General features: G+C 36.0%; 1 protein-coding gene across 1 annotated transcript in view; it reads right to left on the bottom strand.

Annotated features, from left to right (window-relative positions):
• Positions 1-18,484, bottom strand: part of GARS1 (glycyl-tRNA synthetase 1) — a 42,729-nt gene that overhangs the window by 14,750 nt on the left and 9,495 nt on the right. The window contains exons 7-10 of the mRNA XM_037836991.1: positions 12,967-13,112; positions 10,828-10,977; positions 4,586-4,748; positions 3,397-3,561 (exon numbers count right to left, since the gene is read on the bottom strand). Of these exons, the coding sequence (XP_037692919.1) occupies positions 3,397-3,561; positions 4,586-4,748; positions 10,828-10,977; positions 12,967-13,112 (624 nt within the window). The remainder of the gene's footprint in view (positions 1-3,396; positions 3,562-4,585; positions 4,749-10,827; positions 10,978-12,966; positions 13,113-18,484) is intronic.

Raw genomic sequence — 18,484 nt, 5'->3', positions numbered from 1 at the left:
GAGCCTCAGCCATTTTCAGTTCACAGCACTCTGACCCAGACAGGGGTGGAGTTGACAGAGCCAGAGAGACAAAGGAACTAGTGAAATGCTGAAGATAGCTTCTTAGAGAGTATATCTTTCCTAAGAGGAAGGAAGTGGGGCCCAGCTCAAGGGCCTGCCCTCCCCTCAGAACTCAGACCCCAGAGCCTGAGGGAAGACAGCCAAAACAGAAACTAAAGGGGCCATACCTCCTAACACCAGTTGGGAGTGACAGGCTGACAGGCTCCACCTGCTGGGCAGGTTAGGAAAAGCACAGAGGCTACAGGCCTCACAGGAAAGTCTGTCAATCTCTAACACACATCCGCAGGGAGACTTGAAACTGAATATAACCCCACTCTGAGATCTGAACCCATTCTGGTCTGGGAAAATCTGATTGGGTAACTGGGGAAGCCAGATGCCTAGACAACAGAGGACTACAAACTACACTGGAAAGGGTGGAGATATGGCCCAGTAAAAGGAACAAACTTATACCTCAATCAAGATACAGTTGAGATATTGTTTCACTTTAAAGAAACAGTCAATTAAAAATTAATGAAGAAATATGCTAAATCAAATAAAAAACCAAATCAATGAGTTCAGGGAAGATACAGCAAAAGAGATGAAGGATATAAAGAAAACACCAGGCGAACATAAGGTAGAAATCAAAGTTTGAAAAAACTACTGGCAGAATCTATGGAAATGAAAGGCACAACACATGATCCCATCTCTTATGAAAGACAAAATTACAGATCCAAGAAGCACAGCGTACCCTAAAAAGAAAAGATCTGAATAGACCTATGCCAAGACACTTAAAAATCAGATTATCAAATGTCAAAGACAAAGAGAGAATACTGAAAGCAGCAAGAGAAAAGTGATCCATCACATACAAAGGAAGCTTGATAAGACTATGTGTGGATTTCTCAGTAGAAACCATGGAGCAAGAAGGAAGTGGTGTGATATATTTAAGATACTGAAAGAGAAAAACTGCCAACCAAGTATCCTACATCCAGTAAAACTGTCCTTCAAATATGAGGGAGGGTTTAAAATATTCTCTGACAAACAGACAATGAGAGAGTTTGTGAACAAGATACCTGCTCTACAGGAAATACTAAAGGGAACACTACAGACAGATAGGGAAAGACAGGAGTGAGAGGTCTGGAACACAATTTTGGGTGATGGTAGCACAGCAATGTAAGTACACTGAACAAAGATGACTGTGAGTATGGTTGAAAGAGGAAGGTTAGGAGCATGTGAACACCAGAAGCAAAGAGGAAAGATAAAGACTGGGACTGTATAACTCAGTGAAACCTAGAGTGCTCAGCAATTGCGATAAAACGTACAAATGTTTTTACATGAAGGAGAACGAATGAATGTCAAACTTGCAAGGTGTTAAAAATGGGGTGGTATTGGGGAAAAAAATACAACCAATGCAAACTAGAGACAATAGTTAAGAGAAACATTGTATTATGCTTCCTTTAATGTAACAAAAGCAATATACCAAAGCTAAATGCCTATAAGAGGGAGACACAAGGGAGGAGTATGGGACTCTTGGCATTGGTGATGTTGCCTGACTCTTACTGTACTTTAGTTTAATCCTATCCTTCCTTTTGTTGCTTTTTAGCTGTCATTTTTTCTTTCTTTTCTTTTCTTTTTCTTTTGTCTCTACCTTCTTTGACTCTTTCTCCTCCTTTGGGGAAGAAATGGAGATGTCCTTATATAGAAAGTGGTGATGGTGGCGAATGCATAAATACATTATTATACAGGGAACATCGATTGTTTACTAAGGACGGAATGTATGGTGGGTGAACACAACCATCTTAAAACAAAAACAAACAAAAAAAAGGGATGATGAAGAATCCTTGAGGTCACTATATTGAGTGAAATAAGTCAGACACAAAAGGACAAATAGTGTATGGTCACACTGATATGAATTAATTATAATATGTAAACTCATAGACATGAAATATAAGTTACCAGGATATGGAATGAGGCTAAAGAATGGGGAGCAGTTGCATATTATGAACAGAATGTTTACGTTGAACTTAAGAGTTTGGAAATGGACAGAGGTGATGGTAGCACGTTACTGTGAGAATAACTAACAGTGCTGAGTGGTGTGTGAATGTGGTGGTACGGGGAAGCTTAGAGTCATGTATGTCACCAGAAGGAAAGCTGGAGGTTAAAATATGGGAACTTATAAAACATTGAATCTTGTGGTGGACTATGTCTGTGGTTAACTGTACAAATATTAGAAATCTCTTTCATGAACTAGAACAAATGTATGACACTATGACTAGAAGTTAATAACAGAGGGGTATATAGGGAAAAATATACCTATTGCAAACCATGTACTACGGTTAGAGTAGTATTTTAACGTTCTTTCATCAACAGTAACAAATGCACTATACCAATACCATGAGTTAATAATGGAGGGTGGTTAGGCGTATGGGAGGACTTGAGCTTTCTTATTTGTTTTCATTTATTTTCTGGAATAATAAATGCATAGCTGTATGATGGTACCATGGGCAATTGATTGTGCACACTGGATGATTGTATGGTATGTGAACAATCCCAATAAAATTGAATTAAAAAAAAAATTGAACCCATTAAAAGCAAGCCAGTTAAAAAAGTAAAGCTTTAGTGGAACCAAAAGCATACAGAAACCAATGACCCTGGGCTAAAGTCTCTTTCCACATGAGTGAGGAAGTGTTGCTAGCACTCAATAAGGGAAATGCAAGAAGGCTCCCAGCTACCTTGTTTTGGATGCCAGCTTGTCCCACTGCCACCAATGCTGAAAGCATCTCCTATATTCAAATGCCTTTCAATCCTAAGCTTCAGTACTGATGTTCATGTTTGGGTGCTGGGAGGGAAGAATGGAGAGGTAACCTGGGGGTTTTCTGTGAATTTTTATTAAATACATAGAATTTCAGGAAAGGTAGTTCCTAATCAAGAGATCAGAATCTACCAGTCTATCTCAAAAATCTACCAAAATAGCTCTCTAACCTAAGAGCACTAACTTTCTTTACTCAGCCCCATGACCACTTTCAACATTTGCTGGGGTCCTTGTCAAGAAGGAGCCACCCTAACTTAGCTCCACCAGTAATACTGCCCACTCCAGGAACTTATGTATCAGCACTGCCCCATCAGCTATCCTCTCTCTTCCTGAGAAAGCTGTGCAAGTCTACAAAAGGGGCCCTGGAACACGAAGAATAGCCCTCTCCTTATAAGAAGGTGGCTGGCAACTGCCTTCTCTGTTTTGATCAGGAAAAGATTTTTCTTTTTGTTCTACTCTGACACAGAGTACCCGCAAAGCAATTCTGATACCCATGCTTCTAAATTAACAACATGAAAACCACATAATAACCATTCCACTCTCCTTACATAGGAAGTTTTGGATTCGGCATCCCAACAGTCACAGGCATAATGGGCCATCTCGTTCTCCATGTGCTGTCGGAAGCGGAGTTTATCTGGAGATACTCCAACCTTCACGAGGTAGAGGTAGATGCGGCCAATGAAATAGCCTAATACTGAGTTATTAATCACACCCTAAAAAAAAAAAAGAAAGAAAAAGAAGAAAAAATGCACACATACTTTTGAAGGCCAAGGCATCATTTTCTACAGTTATTAATAATCTTCTGAAAAATATTTGAACCACAACGTAAACTCGTTTATCCAGCTTTCAGAACAATTTCAAGTAGAAAGTGAGAATGTGATCTTTGCTATTTTTAAAAGGGTCAATGTCAATTTAACAAGCTGATAATAATAGAGTTATTCAAAATCTTTCCCCTTGTATTTCACAGGGTCAGCAAAAATTCAGCCAATTCCTCATGGCTTCTAAATCTACAATACTAAATATGATATTTACAATAAGGGCCCTAAAGAATGGCAAAAAAAAACCCTTCTGAATTAACAAAAGATGTTGACGGGATTTTAATGTATCCATATTCACTAAAAATTTGTGAAGCCCATGCAGTATATGTAATCTTACAATCTTAGTACTGGAGGAATCTTAGAAATCATCTAGCCCCATCTCCTACCTGCTGCAAGGGTTTCTCTGATATATGGGTGAGAAGTTATCACCCAGGCTCTACTTGAATATTTTCAGGGCCAGGAAGCTCATTGCTTCCCAGGACTACCCCACTCTACTACTGGGCAGCAGGTATTGCTGGGAAGTTCTCACTTAATCATTTCTCTAGGTAAATATTTAGAGAAATTCTCCTATATGCAAGGCTTTATCCCAATTATTATGGGTATTACAGAAGAGTTTAAAATTCAGAGGGCTTGCTTTCTAGGAGTCAAATTCTGTCTCCCCAAAATTTATTTCTAAGTGTTCTGATAAACATTTTTTTTTTCATGTTAGCCCCAATGGTCCACAAGTTGCTATATTCAGGTGATTTCCTCTAACTATAATAAATAAAAGGTTATAATAAATTAAAAGATTATCAATACTGTATAAAAATAAAATGGCTGTTAAAATAAAAGGTTTTATCATCCAGTAAACAGCATTTGCTTAACTGCTACAAACTCTGAATAGGTATAACCTAAAAAAAAATTATTTAAGGTCTTTTACCTGTTCTACAGCATCTCCTAAGTGCATTTTCCGAGCAGACTGTCCACTGATCTGGGCTTTTGCTGAATACAAATAAAGATGGAGGTCTGCCACATTTTGGAACTTGGGATGGTCTTTCTCATTGGGATCTACAAAGTGTTCAATTTCTGCCATTGTGAACTCTCTGAAAGCAAAAACAAAGGATAAAAATTGTTTGTTATACTATTAAAAAATCAATAAACAAGGCCCCTATATTCAAGTGCAGGGCACACTGACAAAAGTCCCATGCTGCATAAATCTCTTATCACTAAATAGCAAATTGGTCTCGTAAAGGAATGGCCAAAATAAAAAATCCCCAAACTTTGGATTTAGGTTTTTCTGGGTGGTTGTTTTAAACATATTGATGAAAACTTCATTATCTCACATTTAAAATAAATACAAACCTCTCTGAAAAATTAATTCCTTCTCTCTAGCCAAAACCACAGATTATTACTTTTAACAGATAATTTTTAAAAGAAGAGATAGTTTTAAAAATTATGAAATCTTCAAATGTCACACAAAAAAAGAAACTAGATATTGAATAGTGATGTCAAAAATTGGCTTTCCTTAAAGCATTAGCAACTCTTTATAAATATACACCAAAGGAAGCTCCTGATGTTTATATATTTACTTTTCATAGAATAGGAAATTAAAAATGAATTAAAATTTGTTCTTCAGCTTTTAAGCAGTTTGATTTCTTCTTTTTTATTGCTCTGAACAAGTAAATGGCTGATAATGGCACCAGACAGCTGGTTTCTTTAGAATAAAAAGCTTTTTAAATAAAATGTTATTCAAGGCAAAGGACATGAGGCATTAACTGAACAAGCTAACATCAAGCTAACTACATGGCGAGGAATAAACATGCACATAGTAATGGTTTCCAAAGAGATTTCTCTGAATGGCAATTTAGAAGCTATTGGGGGAAAAAGTGTTTTAAAATTAATTTTGTGAGTCAAAATCAAATTTCTCTCCTTTAAAAAAAAAAAAAGAAAACCACATATTCACACTCTGAAGATTATCTTAGATGTTTTACAAGTAATGCAAAATTGCTTAAGTGGGTCCTAAAACACAGGAAACGCATTGCAAAAGAGTTCTGATTTTTAAACTTTATTCTTTAATAGAATCACTTGTTTGGCCCATAACACTGATTTTTAATCATTATTCAACAACTATAAAACATCTTCTGGGTGAATAAAAATGTGAGAGAACAAACAAACATGGTTTTGCCCTCATAAACCTTATAACTGCAATGATAACAAAAGACTGTCTAAAATGCAGGGCAGAGAAAAACAAGAGCCCTATTATAAAAAAACAAACATAAAAAACTACAAGTGTTGGAGAGATGTGGAGAAATAGTAGCACTTATTCACTGCTGGTGGAAATGTAGAATAGTGCAGCCACTGTGGAAGACAGTTCGGTGGTTTCTCAGGAAGCTAAGTATAGAACTGCCCTATGATCTGGCAATCCTGCTGCTAGGTAAATACCCAGAAGAACTGAGAGCAGGGACGCAAACAGATATTTGCATACCAATGTTCATAGCGGCATTATTCGCAGTTGCCAAAAGATGGAAACAGCCCAGCAGTCCATCAACCAATGAATGGATAAACAAAATGTGGTATATACATATGATGGAATATTATTCAACGGTAAGAAGGAATGAAGTCCTGATGTATGCAACAACATGGATGAACCTCGAGGACATTATGTTGAGTGAAATAAGCCAGACACAAAGGACAAATATAGTATGGTCTCACTAACATGAATTACTTATAATGAGCAAACACTTGAAATTAAAATCTAGAGTATAGGTTACCAGGAGACAGAATGAGGGCAGAGAACGGGGAGCTGATGCTTACTTTGTATAGAATTTTTAATGAGGTTGATTATAAATGTTTGGATATCGATAGAGGTGATGGTAGCACATTACTGTAAATGTAATTAACAGCGCTGAATTATGGGTGTGACTATGGTTGAAAGGGGAAGTTTAGGGTCGTGTTTGTCACTAGAAGGAAAGTTAGAGAACAAAACATGAAGGTGCATAGCATAGTGAAACCTGTTGTGGACATGACTGTGGTCAACTGTACAAATATAAGAATGTTCTTACATGAACTAGAACAAATGTACATTACTCTGGTGTTAATAATAGAGTGGTATATGGGAAAAAATACAACTAGTGCAAACTATGAAGTATAGTTAACAGTAATATTGTAATATTCTTTCATCAATTGTAACAAAGGTACTATAACAGTGCCAAGTGTCAATAATAGGGGGTTATAAGGGTTATGGGATTTTTCTTCCTGGAGCAATGAGAATGTTCTCAGGTTGGCTGTGGTGATGAATGCACAACTCTGTGATTACACCGAGAGCCACTGATTGTACACTTTGGACAGATTGTATGGTGTGTGAATAAAACTGTTTTAAAACAAAAACAAAACAAATAAACAAACAAAAAACAAGGGCCCTAGTACAGAATCTCAAAAGAAGCTGCTGCCAACATCTTTCCATTTGTTCTGTCAAGTAATCCCAGCAAACAGATATCATATGGGAATCAACAGTGATTTAACCAGTTCTGCCTCTAGTCTTAGAGTTCAAACACCATACCTGAATCTGTGGGCAATTGAAATACATGTAGGAAGACAGAACCAATCAATCAAAATAAAATAAAATAAAATAAAAATCATCATCTGAACAAGCTAATATCCCTGTAACTGAGAGTTAACAGTTAACAAATGATTATAATTACTAAGTCATTATATAGATGCTTTCTTACTTTCTGGTATATTGTAGAATAGCCAAAAGGAAATACCTGAAATTATTGAAACCCATTGAACTATAACCCAGATGCCTTGATCTTTGATGATGATTATATATGTATACATATAATAACAATTATTATCCTCTGACTGGGAAATCCTCATGACTGGCCCTGCTTGTACCCCCCTATCCTGTTTTACAACTTTCAAGTCTTATGAATCACAGACAAAACCTAATGTTAATTAATGAAAGAACTTGAGTCAGCCCAGAACTAACTAACCTCAATTCCTAAATTATCTTACTAGACAAAGCTAGATCTAAACAAATACCTATAAGTGACCTATACCTCATTATAATAATAAAAATCATGCCCATTATGTTAAGGCTACATTTTTTTATACATTCTGTGACTAAGCATTTAATCAATCTGCACATGTTCAATAATTAGACTATCTCTAACTTGTCACCCAGAGCCCTTATACTCATTATCCTTTCTTTGAATAGTATAAAACTCTCAGAGAGTTACTGCAGTTTGGAGAGACAGGTCTGAGCCCAGAAGCCTCCTGTTCTCCTTGCTTTGCCCATAAGACTCCTCTTCTCCTTGCTTTGCAGTTTGCAATAAAGCCCTTTCTCACTTTGAAACCCTGGTGTCACAGGATTGGTTGTTGTGTGCAGCAGGTAGAGAACCCACCCTTTGATCGGTATCACCCCCAACCAAAACAAAAGGCTCTACAAAAACTAATCACAATGCTAGGGCTTCAAGAAGAAATCATAACATTAAACAAATAAATCCTATCCCTACCATGGAATAAAAATCATGGGGATGTTTACTCATGCAATAAGAGTAGAATTCTGGTCAGGAACTTACAGAGGCATAAAACAAAATCTGCCAAATTCAAGTCCACAGAGGAACACTTTGAGGTGAAAATGATCAAGGAATAAAATGTTTGAATGCCCTAAGGACCTTTCTGCCAGCTAACCTCTGGCTTTCTTACTTAACATTTTGTATTCCACTGGTCCCAGGCTTTGCATTACCTCCCATTCCTTTTTAAATATGCCTATAGCTATCTACTCTACTCTGCGTCTATCCCTTCCTGAAACAATGGCAAGGTCAGTTTTACACAGCTTCCTCAGTAATTCGAAAGCATGCTTGCTAGACACTATTGGAACAGAAAAGCCAAAAGGCAAAATAGAGTAAAAAAAGAAAAGAAAAAACCTAGACGGTGATAAATAAAACATTCAAATCTGATACGTTTTTCACTGTCAAAATAACTAGTTAAAGTTTCTGACTGCCTCTTCTTTCCATATAAAAGCTCAGAGTGGTCTTTCCTCATTCTTTTTTTAAGTTGTGTAAGCTTTCCTCCAGGAAACCTGAAAGCACTACAGGCCTCAAGATCCAGTTTCAAGAATAAAGAGGCATTTCCTCATAGAGGGCATCACGGTGACTAGTAACATTAGGCTGGTGCTTTGGGGGCTATGATCTAGTCAGTGGCTGGGGTACGCTATGAATGAAGTCTGTAATTACAGTAAGTAAGAAGAGAGGCAAGGAAAGGAATGGGGCCGGGAGCTGGCAAAAATACTTTGGAGCCTAAGAAAGTTAAGGTTAGTGACATATTCTATTTCTTATGTGGAATTTATTACTCTTAGAGATATTAATAGGAAGAAAATTTACGGAATTCACAAAAAAGCCTGGTCCTAAATAGCAAAGTCATATTAAGTTTCTAAAGAAAAGTAGAACCAAATTGTACCAGTATTCCTTCCCATACATTCCTGGGTACATCTGACAAGGCAGTGTTAAAAGAAATAAACAAAACAGAGTTACTACGGCTAAAAGATTTAAAATGGAGTAGGGAGATCAGTCTGCAGGTTACTCTTATGCAGACCTCAGCCAGATATCACAAACTTTTGCCAACGTATACAAAGCCTCAAGCAACAATGTTCCTCAAAACCCTAAGGACATCTGGAACATAAACAAACAACAAGATAAAGGACTCAGTAAACTATTAACCTGAAGGACTTTTGGGGAACCCCAAATGTCCACCAACCCCAAACAATTTATCTAATCTTCTTTTCCTTTATAAACTCTTGCCTGGACCCTCTCTGTCTAACTAAGCCATTTTGGCAGGTGACCTCACTGCCCTCCCCTCTATGTGGGACCTGACTCCCAGGGGTGTAATCTCCCTGGCAACGCAGGCTATGACTCCCAGGGATGAATCTGGACCCAGCATTGTGGGATTGAGAACATCTTCTTGACCAAAAGGGGGATGTGAAATGAAATGAAATTAAGCTTCAGTGGCTGAGAGATTTCAAATGGAGTCAAGAGGTCACTGTGGTAGACATACTTATGCACTATATAGATAACGCTTTTTAGGTTTTAATGTATTGGAATAGCTAGAAGTAAATATCTGAAACTACCAAACTCCAACCCAGTAGCCTTGACTCTTGAAGACAATTGTATAACAATGTAGATTACAAGGGGTGACAGTGTGATAGTCAAAACCTTGTGGATCGTACTCCCTTTATCTAGTGTATGGACAGATGAATAGATAAATGGGAACAAAAACTAAATGAAAAATAGGGTGGGATGAGGGGGATGATTTGGGTGTTCTTTTTTATTTTAATTTTTTATTCTTATTCTGATTCTTTCTGGTATAAGGAAAATGTTCAAAATAGACTGGGGTGATGAATGCACAGCTATATGATGGTACTGTGAACAGCTGATTGCACACCATGGATGACTGTATGGTTCGTGAATATATCTCAATAAAACTGAATTAAAAAAAAAACCTCTTGCCCAGAAATGCCAAGAAGGAACGCTATTTGGGTTGCTACCTGAATCTGTGCTCCCTATATTGCAATTCTAAGACCCCAGATAAATGCTTTTGTTGCCTTGCAGCTTAGTTTGTTATTTCTTGATTGACAGCAGGTTATTAGAAAAGAAGCAATAGAATTGGAGTAGATGAGGGTAAGCTTGCTAGCTGGCCTTTCTGTCTTATTAGCCCCCCGCAAATAGTTGGAGGTGGTATCCAGAACCCAGTTGGTTACTGAAATACCTGACCCCACCCAAACCCAGCAATGACCTTTGCCCTGGACAACTAGAATGATCCTCTTGTCATAACCACCCTGCCATCCCAACCCACCCTACACTTACATCACCATGCCCAGAAGCTGTCCCGGTTTAGGCAGTCAAGATCTTACCATCCTCAAAACAGACGATGAACAAGGGAGAGAGCTAATTTTGGTGCAGGTGAAAAACTGAAGCTATTCTTAACCCTCTGTTCTTTCCCTTCAAATTCATTTCTGTCACTTCAAACTGCCTATCATCTCAGAGATTACATTTGGACATTATGAACAGTAAAGCACTGTCATACCAGGATAAAGCAGAATTGTTTCAAAACAGTAAGCTTGCATTTCCTACCAAATGCCAGGGTCATTCACTAGTTTTAGCAGAAGAATAACATGGGCAGTACCTGACTCGGATCAGTCCGGATCGAGGGGAGATCTCATTTCTAAAAGAATTTCCAATCTGTGCAGCAGCAAAAGGCAACTTTCCTTGGTTGAATTCCAAAAGTCGTTTGAAATTCAGGAAAATCCCCTGTGCAGTTTCTGGCCTCAAGTACCTATAGATTAAAGCAAATCAGTCTTATAAAGAGAAAAATTATGTTTTCCAACAAATTTTAATTCTAGATACAAGTCCTAAAAGTCCTAAATATACCATTTTCACAAAAAGTTGTACAGGCTTTAAAATGAAGTTTTAGAAATCGACATTTTCCTGGGGAAAAAAAAAAAGGGTATACATGAAAGTACTGGAAAATGTCTTAGATAATTGGTATGGCAATACTACTGCTGGAAATGTCATTTTTGTTATCACTCCAGTGGGTCAAAATACTTCCTCTCTCATACCATCTCTGAAACCTCTGGTATCTTCCTGACTAATCATTTATATGAAGGCAGATGACAATTTTAGATCCTTCTGAAAATAAGGCTAAGTATACCTACTAATCTGCACATTAAAACAAACTTTGGGGATAAACAGAAGCCAGTATGGGGTAACATTTAACATCAGAGCTCAATCATCATAAGCAATCATCCTACCAGGGCAGGCAGTTATCATGGTGTTTTTTTATTTTCTTGCTTGTGATATTTTACATTTTCAACCAGAGGCTTTTCTGCATTTCTTCATATTTTAAACATATTCAAGCAAATCCTCTCCCTAATTTCACAGAAAATATTCTATGGAAAATCATCAACTCAGAATGTGTTCCCAAAGGCCTACTTCAAAATAAATATTTTATTAAAACAACATTAAAGTCAAGGAAAAAAACCTAAAACTTTACCCTGATTCTCATTCCAATACTAACTCTCTTCATTTTTGTGGTTCTTTATACAGATTTCACCCAAATATAACTACAGTTTATCCACATATTAATAAGTAGCATGTATAAAATTACATTATTTCCCCTTTCACTTATACTTTACCATTTTCTGAAAAATTATAAAAACTTCTCATATTTAATAGTTGCAGAATATTCTACTAAAATGATGTATGTTACTATAATTTACTTAACCATCCTCAAAATTACTGGATATATGTTATTTCTACTTTAAATTTATATATATATATATTTTATAAATATGGATTCCTTTCCTTTCAAATTATTTCCTTAGATAAATTCCCAGGAGTGGGATGACTCCATAAACAGGGCCAGATGGTATGGCCCTCTTTACATAAAATACTCCAAATCAACCTGGTGTCTTAAAATAACTCTAATAACAGTCTGTCACGATTAATTGTTATCACTCTTTAATTTCTACTTCAAAAACTAAGACCTAGCTTCCTCTAACAAAAGCTTACCCTTTCTTACCCTAAAACGAGACCATAAGAAAAATAGCTGAAGCTACAAAATGGAATACTGGCTAAGTTTAACAGTAGACAAGAAATACGGAGATGCAGATTCTAGTTCTGGATCATCCTGTAAATTGTTCTGATTTTCTTTATTCCAATCTGTGAAAATCACATCTTTCTAGTCAACAGGCTAGACTTACACTGTCCAATACAGTAGACTACTAGCTGCATGCCTATTTACATTTATGTTAAAATTAAATAAATTTTAAAATTTAGTTCCTCAGAGGCCCCATTTCAAGTACTCGACAGCTACATGTGGTTAGCAGCTACCATATCAGACAGCAGTTTATAGAACATTTCCATCATCACAGAAAGTTCTACTGGACAGAGCTGTGCTAGACTAAATGGCTTCTAAAGTCTCTTTCAGCAATAAGCTTGATGCCTTTCAAAATCATTCTTCAACTGCCCCTCGTCTTATGTAGCTATAGCCAGAAGATATGATGAACACAAACTTTTATAATTTATATTAATGCAAAAAAAAAAAGTATCATGTGCTTAAAAAAAAACAAAATAAAATATTAAGAAAGAATTAGAAATACAATCCAAGAATATGTCTGTCATTATTTCTTCTTAATATATTTATTGGGACTTTCTATAAATCATTTTTCAATGTTTTTCCTTCAGAGCATTGATATTTATCTTTTACTAAGAGAAATTTTAACAACCTTGTTGCATAAATAGATTAACAGTAGGTGACACATACCCAGGCATGTTCCCTCCAGGCCCAATGAAGGTCTTGAACATTAAGTTAAAAGATACTGGTGGGGATAGATCATTTCCCGTAATGGGAGATTTTACATTGTAGTTCACAAAAAGATCCCCAAGTTCTTGCTGTCCATAGTTATCGAGCTAAAGAATATGTCAAGAAAATAATTAGTATAAAAGACTGAGAGAAAACAAGGCATAAGATAAAGTATTGTAAATAACGTCATCCCTCCATTGTTAAAATCCACACAAAATAAGAATATCATAATTAAACTAACCTTCAGGATATCCACATTAAAATCATAACCAATTTATACATTTTCTATACCGTCAGATAAATGAAGTACCTGTCTGGAAAAGACCCAAAACTCATACATAAACCATTCCATCATGAAAAATAAGGCAAAATACCTTTTGTTCAATTATATTCATTGGTTGGCAAGCATCTGAAATCACATAATTAAGTTTCCAAAGATGAGTTTTACTACTCTGTGCAAATTTAAAAGTCAGGTACATTTCTTTGTCTAGTAATTCAATGTGCATTTAACTTTCCTTTCACACTAGATATTAAGCTCTTTATTCATCTCTGCATTTCCCACTGTACTGTACATTCTATACATTGACAATCAGTGCCAAACCCTTTAAAATGATGTGTGACCTCCAAGAATTTCAAATAACAATGATAAACCATTTATTAGTAAAGAATATATAAAACATTAAAAAAAAAATTTCCTAGTAAACTTTCCAACTGTACCCCTTACAGGGAGTATGACTTGGGATTAAATTCTTACCTAACTTTTGTGAGCTTCAGTTTGCTCATCTGTAAAATGTGGAAGAGAGAATCTACCTTTCAGGGATACTATGAAGATTAAATGAGATAATATATGTAAAGCACTTAGAGCCTAGTGTACAGTACCAACTCAATAAAGGGACTGTATATATTGTAATACTACAATATATATTTGCTACCTTCATAAATACAATGCGCATTTTCCCTCCACAAAAAGGTAACACGCTCACACTAATCATATGTTCAAAATCTGAATGAACAATTAAAAAAGTATTAAGCCTTTTTGGCTCAAGCTCAATTTACAAAATTGAACAAAACAAGCATGCGCTATTTTGCTATGACAATTTCTATAGACTTTCTAGAGGGAATTTAAAAATGCTATACTTCATACAATAGGAGGGTGGAATCAACAGGAAACTGTTCCAATGACCTCCAAGATATGAATAGCATAAATACAATAAACTGGTCTCTCTATTTGAGGAGAAAGTCAAAGAGCCTTATGGACATCTTTACATTTTCCAGATAATTCAAGAATATATAACACTTTTCAATAGAACACATAACGAAAAAGGAAGTCAGGAAGAAAGATTCTGAAGATATAGAGAGCAATCAAATTCCTATGGAGGGGAATTTGTCAATATCTAGCAAAATTACATTTGCATTTACCTTTTGACCCAGCAATCCCACTTCTAGAAATCTATCTCAGAGACATAATAGCAAAAATAAGAAAAGATGCAAGTACATGGCTATTCATTGCAGCACTATCTGGAATGGCAATTTCAACAGAGGCCTGGTTATATTATCTGGTACAACCACATAATGGAGATTTATAGAGCCATAAAATGGAATGAAGTATATTTCTATATATTACTGTGGAGCAAATGTTAGGATTTTTGTGTGTGTGTGAAAAAAGCACAATGGAAAACTGTGTATGGCATGCTATCATTTACCTACAAAGAGGGCATACAAATATCTATATGCCTTTGCTTATATTCTGAAAAAAATTTAAAAATAAAAAAAGGAAGTCACTTTTAATTTAAAAGTTGGTTACCTATGGGGTAGGAAGGAAATAGGTAAAGGAAATAGGGATAGAAGCTAGACTTATTCGAATATGCCCTGTTTTACAGATTTTAGTTTAGACCTATGAAATTTTAAGATAATTATAAAACAAACTTAAATTTCTATAAACGAATTCCTAAAGACTGAAACTGGAACAAAATACATGAACTAACTGGGTATCTAGCTGGTGACCTAACAACATGGAAAGAATGACTCCAAGTGATGTTAAAACACATTTATGATCAAAATGGATCAAAGACCTAAATATAAGAACTAATACCATAAAACTCCTAGAAGAAAATGTAGGGAAACATCTTCAAGATCTAGTGATAGGCAGTAGATTCTTAGAATTTACACCCAAGCCACAAGCAACAAAAGAAAAAATAGATAAATGGAAACTCCTCAAAATCAAATACTTCAAGGACTTTAAAAGGGTAAAAAGGCAACCAATTCAAAGGGAGAACACATTTGGAAACCACATATCTGATAAGTGTTTGATATCCAGAATATATAAAGAAATCCTACAACTCAACAATGAAAAGATAAACAACCCAATTAAAAAATGGGTAAAAGATATGAATAGACAGTTTTCCAAAGAGGAAAACAGATGGCTAAAAAGCATATGAAAAGATACTCAGCATCACTAGCAATTAGAGAAATGCAAATCAAAACCACAATGAGATACCATCTCACACCTACTAGAACGGCTGCCATTAAACAAACAGGAAACTGCAAGTTGATGAGGCTGTGGGGAAATTGGAATACTTATTCACTGCTGGTGGGAATGTAAAATGGTACATCCACTGTGGAGGGATGGTTTGGTGATGCCTCACGAAGCTAAATATAGAGTTGCCTAATGACCCGGCAATCCCACTAGTACAGATATACCCAGAAAAGCAGGGACACGAACAGACATTGGCACACCGATGTTCATAGCAACATTACTCACAATTGCCAAAAGATGGAAACAACCCAACTGTCCATCAACAGATGAATGAGTAAACAAAATGTGGTATATATATACGATGGAATATCATTCAGCAGTAAGAAGGAATGAAGTCCCAAAGAATGTGACATGAATGAACCTAAAGTGAAATAAGTCAGACACAAAAGGACAAATATTGTATGATCTCTCTGATATGAACTAATTATAATATGTAAAACTCATAGGCATACATAGAATATAGGATACCAGGATACAGTATGAGGCTAAATAATGGGGAGTGATTGTTTAACATATGCAGGATGTTTAACTAGGTTGAACTTAAATGTTTAGAAATGGATAGAGGTGATGGTAGCATGTTATTGTGAGAATAATTAACAGTACTGAATGATGTAGTAGAAAGGGGAAGATTAGAGTCATGTGTGTCACCAGAAGGAAAGTTGGAGGTTAAAACATGGCAATGTGTAACATAGTGTTGGACAATGTCTGTGATTAACTGCACAAATATACAACAGTTCTTTCATGAATTAGAACAAATGTACAACACTATTACAAGGAGTTAACAAGAGGTATATGGGGAAAAAATCTATCTACTGCAAATATGTACTATAGTTAACAGCAATATTTCATATTCTTTCATCAACAGTAACAAATATACCACACCAATACTATGGGTCCATAATGGGGAGGGGGGGCGGATAGGGGGTATGGGAAGATTTTGGTTCTTTTTTCTATTTTTATTTCTTTTATGGAGTAATGAAAATTTCTAAAATTGATCTTGGAGATGTTTGCACAACTATGTGATGAAACTGTGAGCCAATGATTGTATGCCTTGGATGGTTTGTATAGTGTGTGAATATATCTCAATAAAACTGCAGTCTAAAAAAAGCAAGTTATCAGACTGTGCATTGCTGGTGCATCCCTAAGGAAAAAAAGAGCAAAACTTTAAAAACTATTTTCAATCTTAATATTGTTGATAGTAGCATTGGTATCATTATTCCAAAGCTGTTAATGTGCATAATGTGGGATAAAAGCATATCAAAAGTTATGTTTGCATTGTTAAGAACTGGGATTTTTGGTGTGAGTAAAGGTGATAAAGATTTAAGATTAATAAAATAAAGTAAAACCCCCACAGACTTAAAGTATAAGGATCAATATGAACTCATGATAATTTTACCTTTTAAAAAATACCAATTTCCCAGCTCTGTCTAGAAAAGGCCCAGCACCGGTGACCAACACCATTCCTTCTGCTAGGTACCAGGGCTCCTTGGAGAAATGGCTGATTCCAGGTCTGGGACAGGAAAGATCCACTATCTTGTCACACCAAAATGCAAGGAAGTTATCCAAGACTACCAGGGCTTTGTCAGTGGGACTCAATAGCCAATTCCTGGTAGCCAAAGAGTGGACAATTTGACCATAAATAAGGATGATAACTACAATTGATTGAAAATTATCAAATGTTTTAACCCATAAATTCATAACAGTAGAAGGGAGGGAGGGAGAAAGAGGCAGACAGGAACTCATTGCGTAATTTTGACAGATGCTAGAGAACCAAATAATTGAAAACAGGTTGAAAAAAGGGAGGAGTAGTTAAACAGTGCCTCAGAAAAATCAAATAGCTGATGACAGTAAGTTTTTCCTTATGGAAATATTCTAGCTAATAAACAAAGAAGGAATAACAGAGTGAGAAAATCAACATTTTAAAATCCCTAATCAATGAATGGAGATAGACAGTGATCAACAGATTCTAAATCACAAAAGAGATAATCAGGCATATTGTACCTCCTAACACCACTTAAGAAGTATCCTGCCAAAAATACCTGATCAAGCCTCTAGATCTACAAATTTATAGGAAATACACAAACAGAGGAACATGTTAAACATTACCACAATGCAGTCAACCAAATATAAATGGTAGAAAACAGTGAAGAACAAGTCTCAGCTTCTTTAACAAAACCATTTTAAAATGAAAATGTAAGGGGGAAAAAAGATAAATAACCAATAGATTGAAAGAGATTTAAGAAACATTTCAAGCTATACAAAACATGGACTTTATCTGGATCTAGATTCAAACAAAAAAGATTTAAAACAACCAGGGAAATGTTAACACTAACTGAACATTTGATGATGCTACAATTGTTAATATTTACCCAGATAACAGCGCTGAGGTCCTCTTTTAAAGAGTTCTTATCTTTCAGAAATATATAATAAAACATTTACAGATTTAACAAAATGAGGGGGGAGGCAGGGGAGTGAGTGGGAGATAGTTAGACAAAACTGGCCATGGTTTGATAACACTGAAGCAGGATGATGGGTATGTACCACTTTCTAATTTTATATGTTTGGATTTTCCATAACAAAAAGTTAAAAAATTATCTTAAAAATTGGTACATCCAGAGGTGTGTCAGCAAAAAAGGACAGAAGAGAAACAAGAGAAATAATTCCGTGCTGGTGAATTCATATAGCAGGAGTCAAGCTCTTCCTGACCCAGGGGATGATTCAGAGCCTTTTAAAGAAACAGCACAGCATGCTTCATAAAGCTGAAAGGAGTCACGGGCACTACAGGTGCAGAACATACTATCACTTGGTCAAGCAACAGATGGGCCTTTAGCCACTGATTCCATGGGGGCCATTTCTGAGTATCAGACCATCTCCCGTGGGTCCCTCACATTTCATTGAGGATTATACTGACAGCTGTATATAGATATGACATGACAAATCAGA

The sequence above is a fragment of the Choloepus didactylus genome, chromosome 5 (assembly GCF_015220235.1).
Source record: "Choloepus didactylus isolate mChoDid1 chromosome 5, mChoDid1.pri, whole genome shotgun sequence".
In the NCBI taxonomy this organism is placed as follows: domain Eukaryota; kingdom Metazoa; phylum Chordata; class Mammalia; order Pilosa; family Megalonychidae; genus Choloepus; species Choloepus didactylus.
Note: the sequence above shows the minus strand (reverse complement) of the source record. Positions and strands in the feature narration are given on the sequence as shown.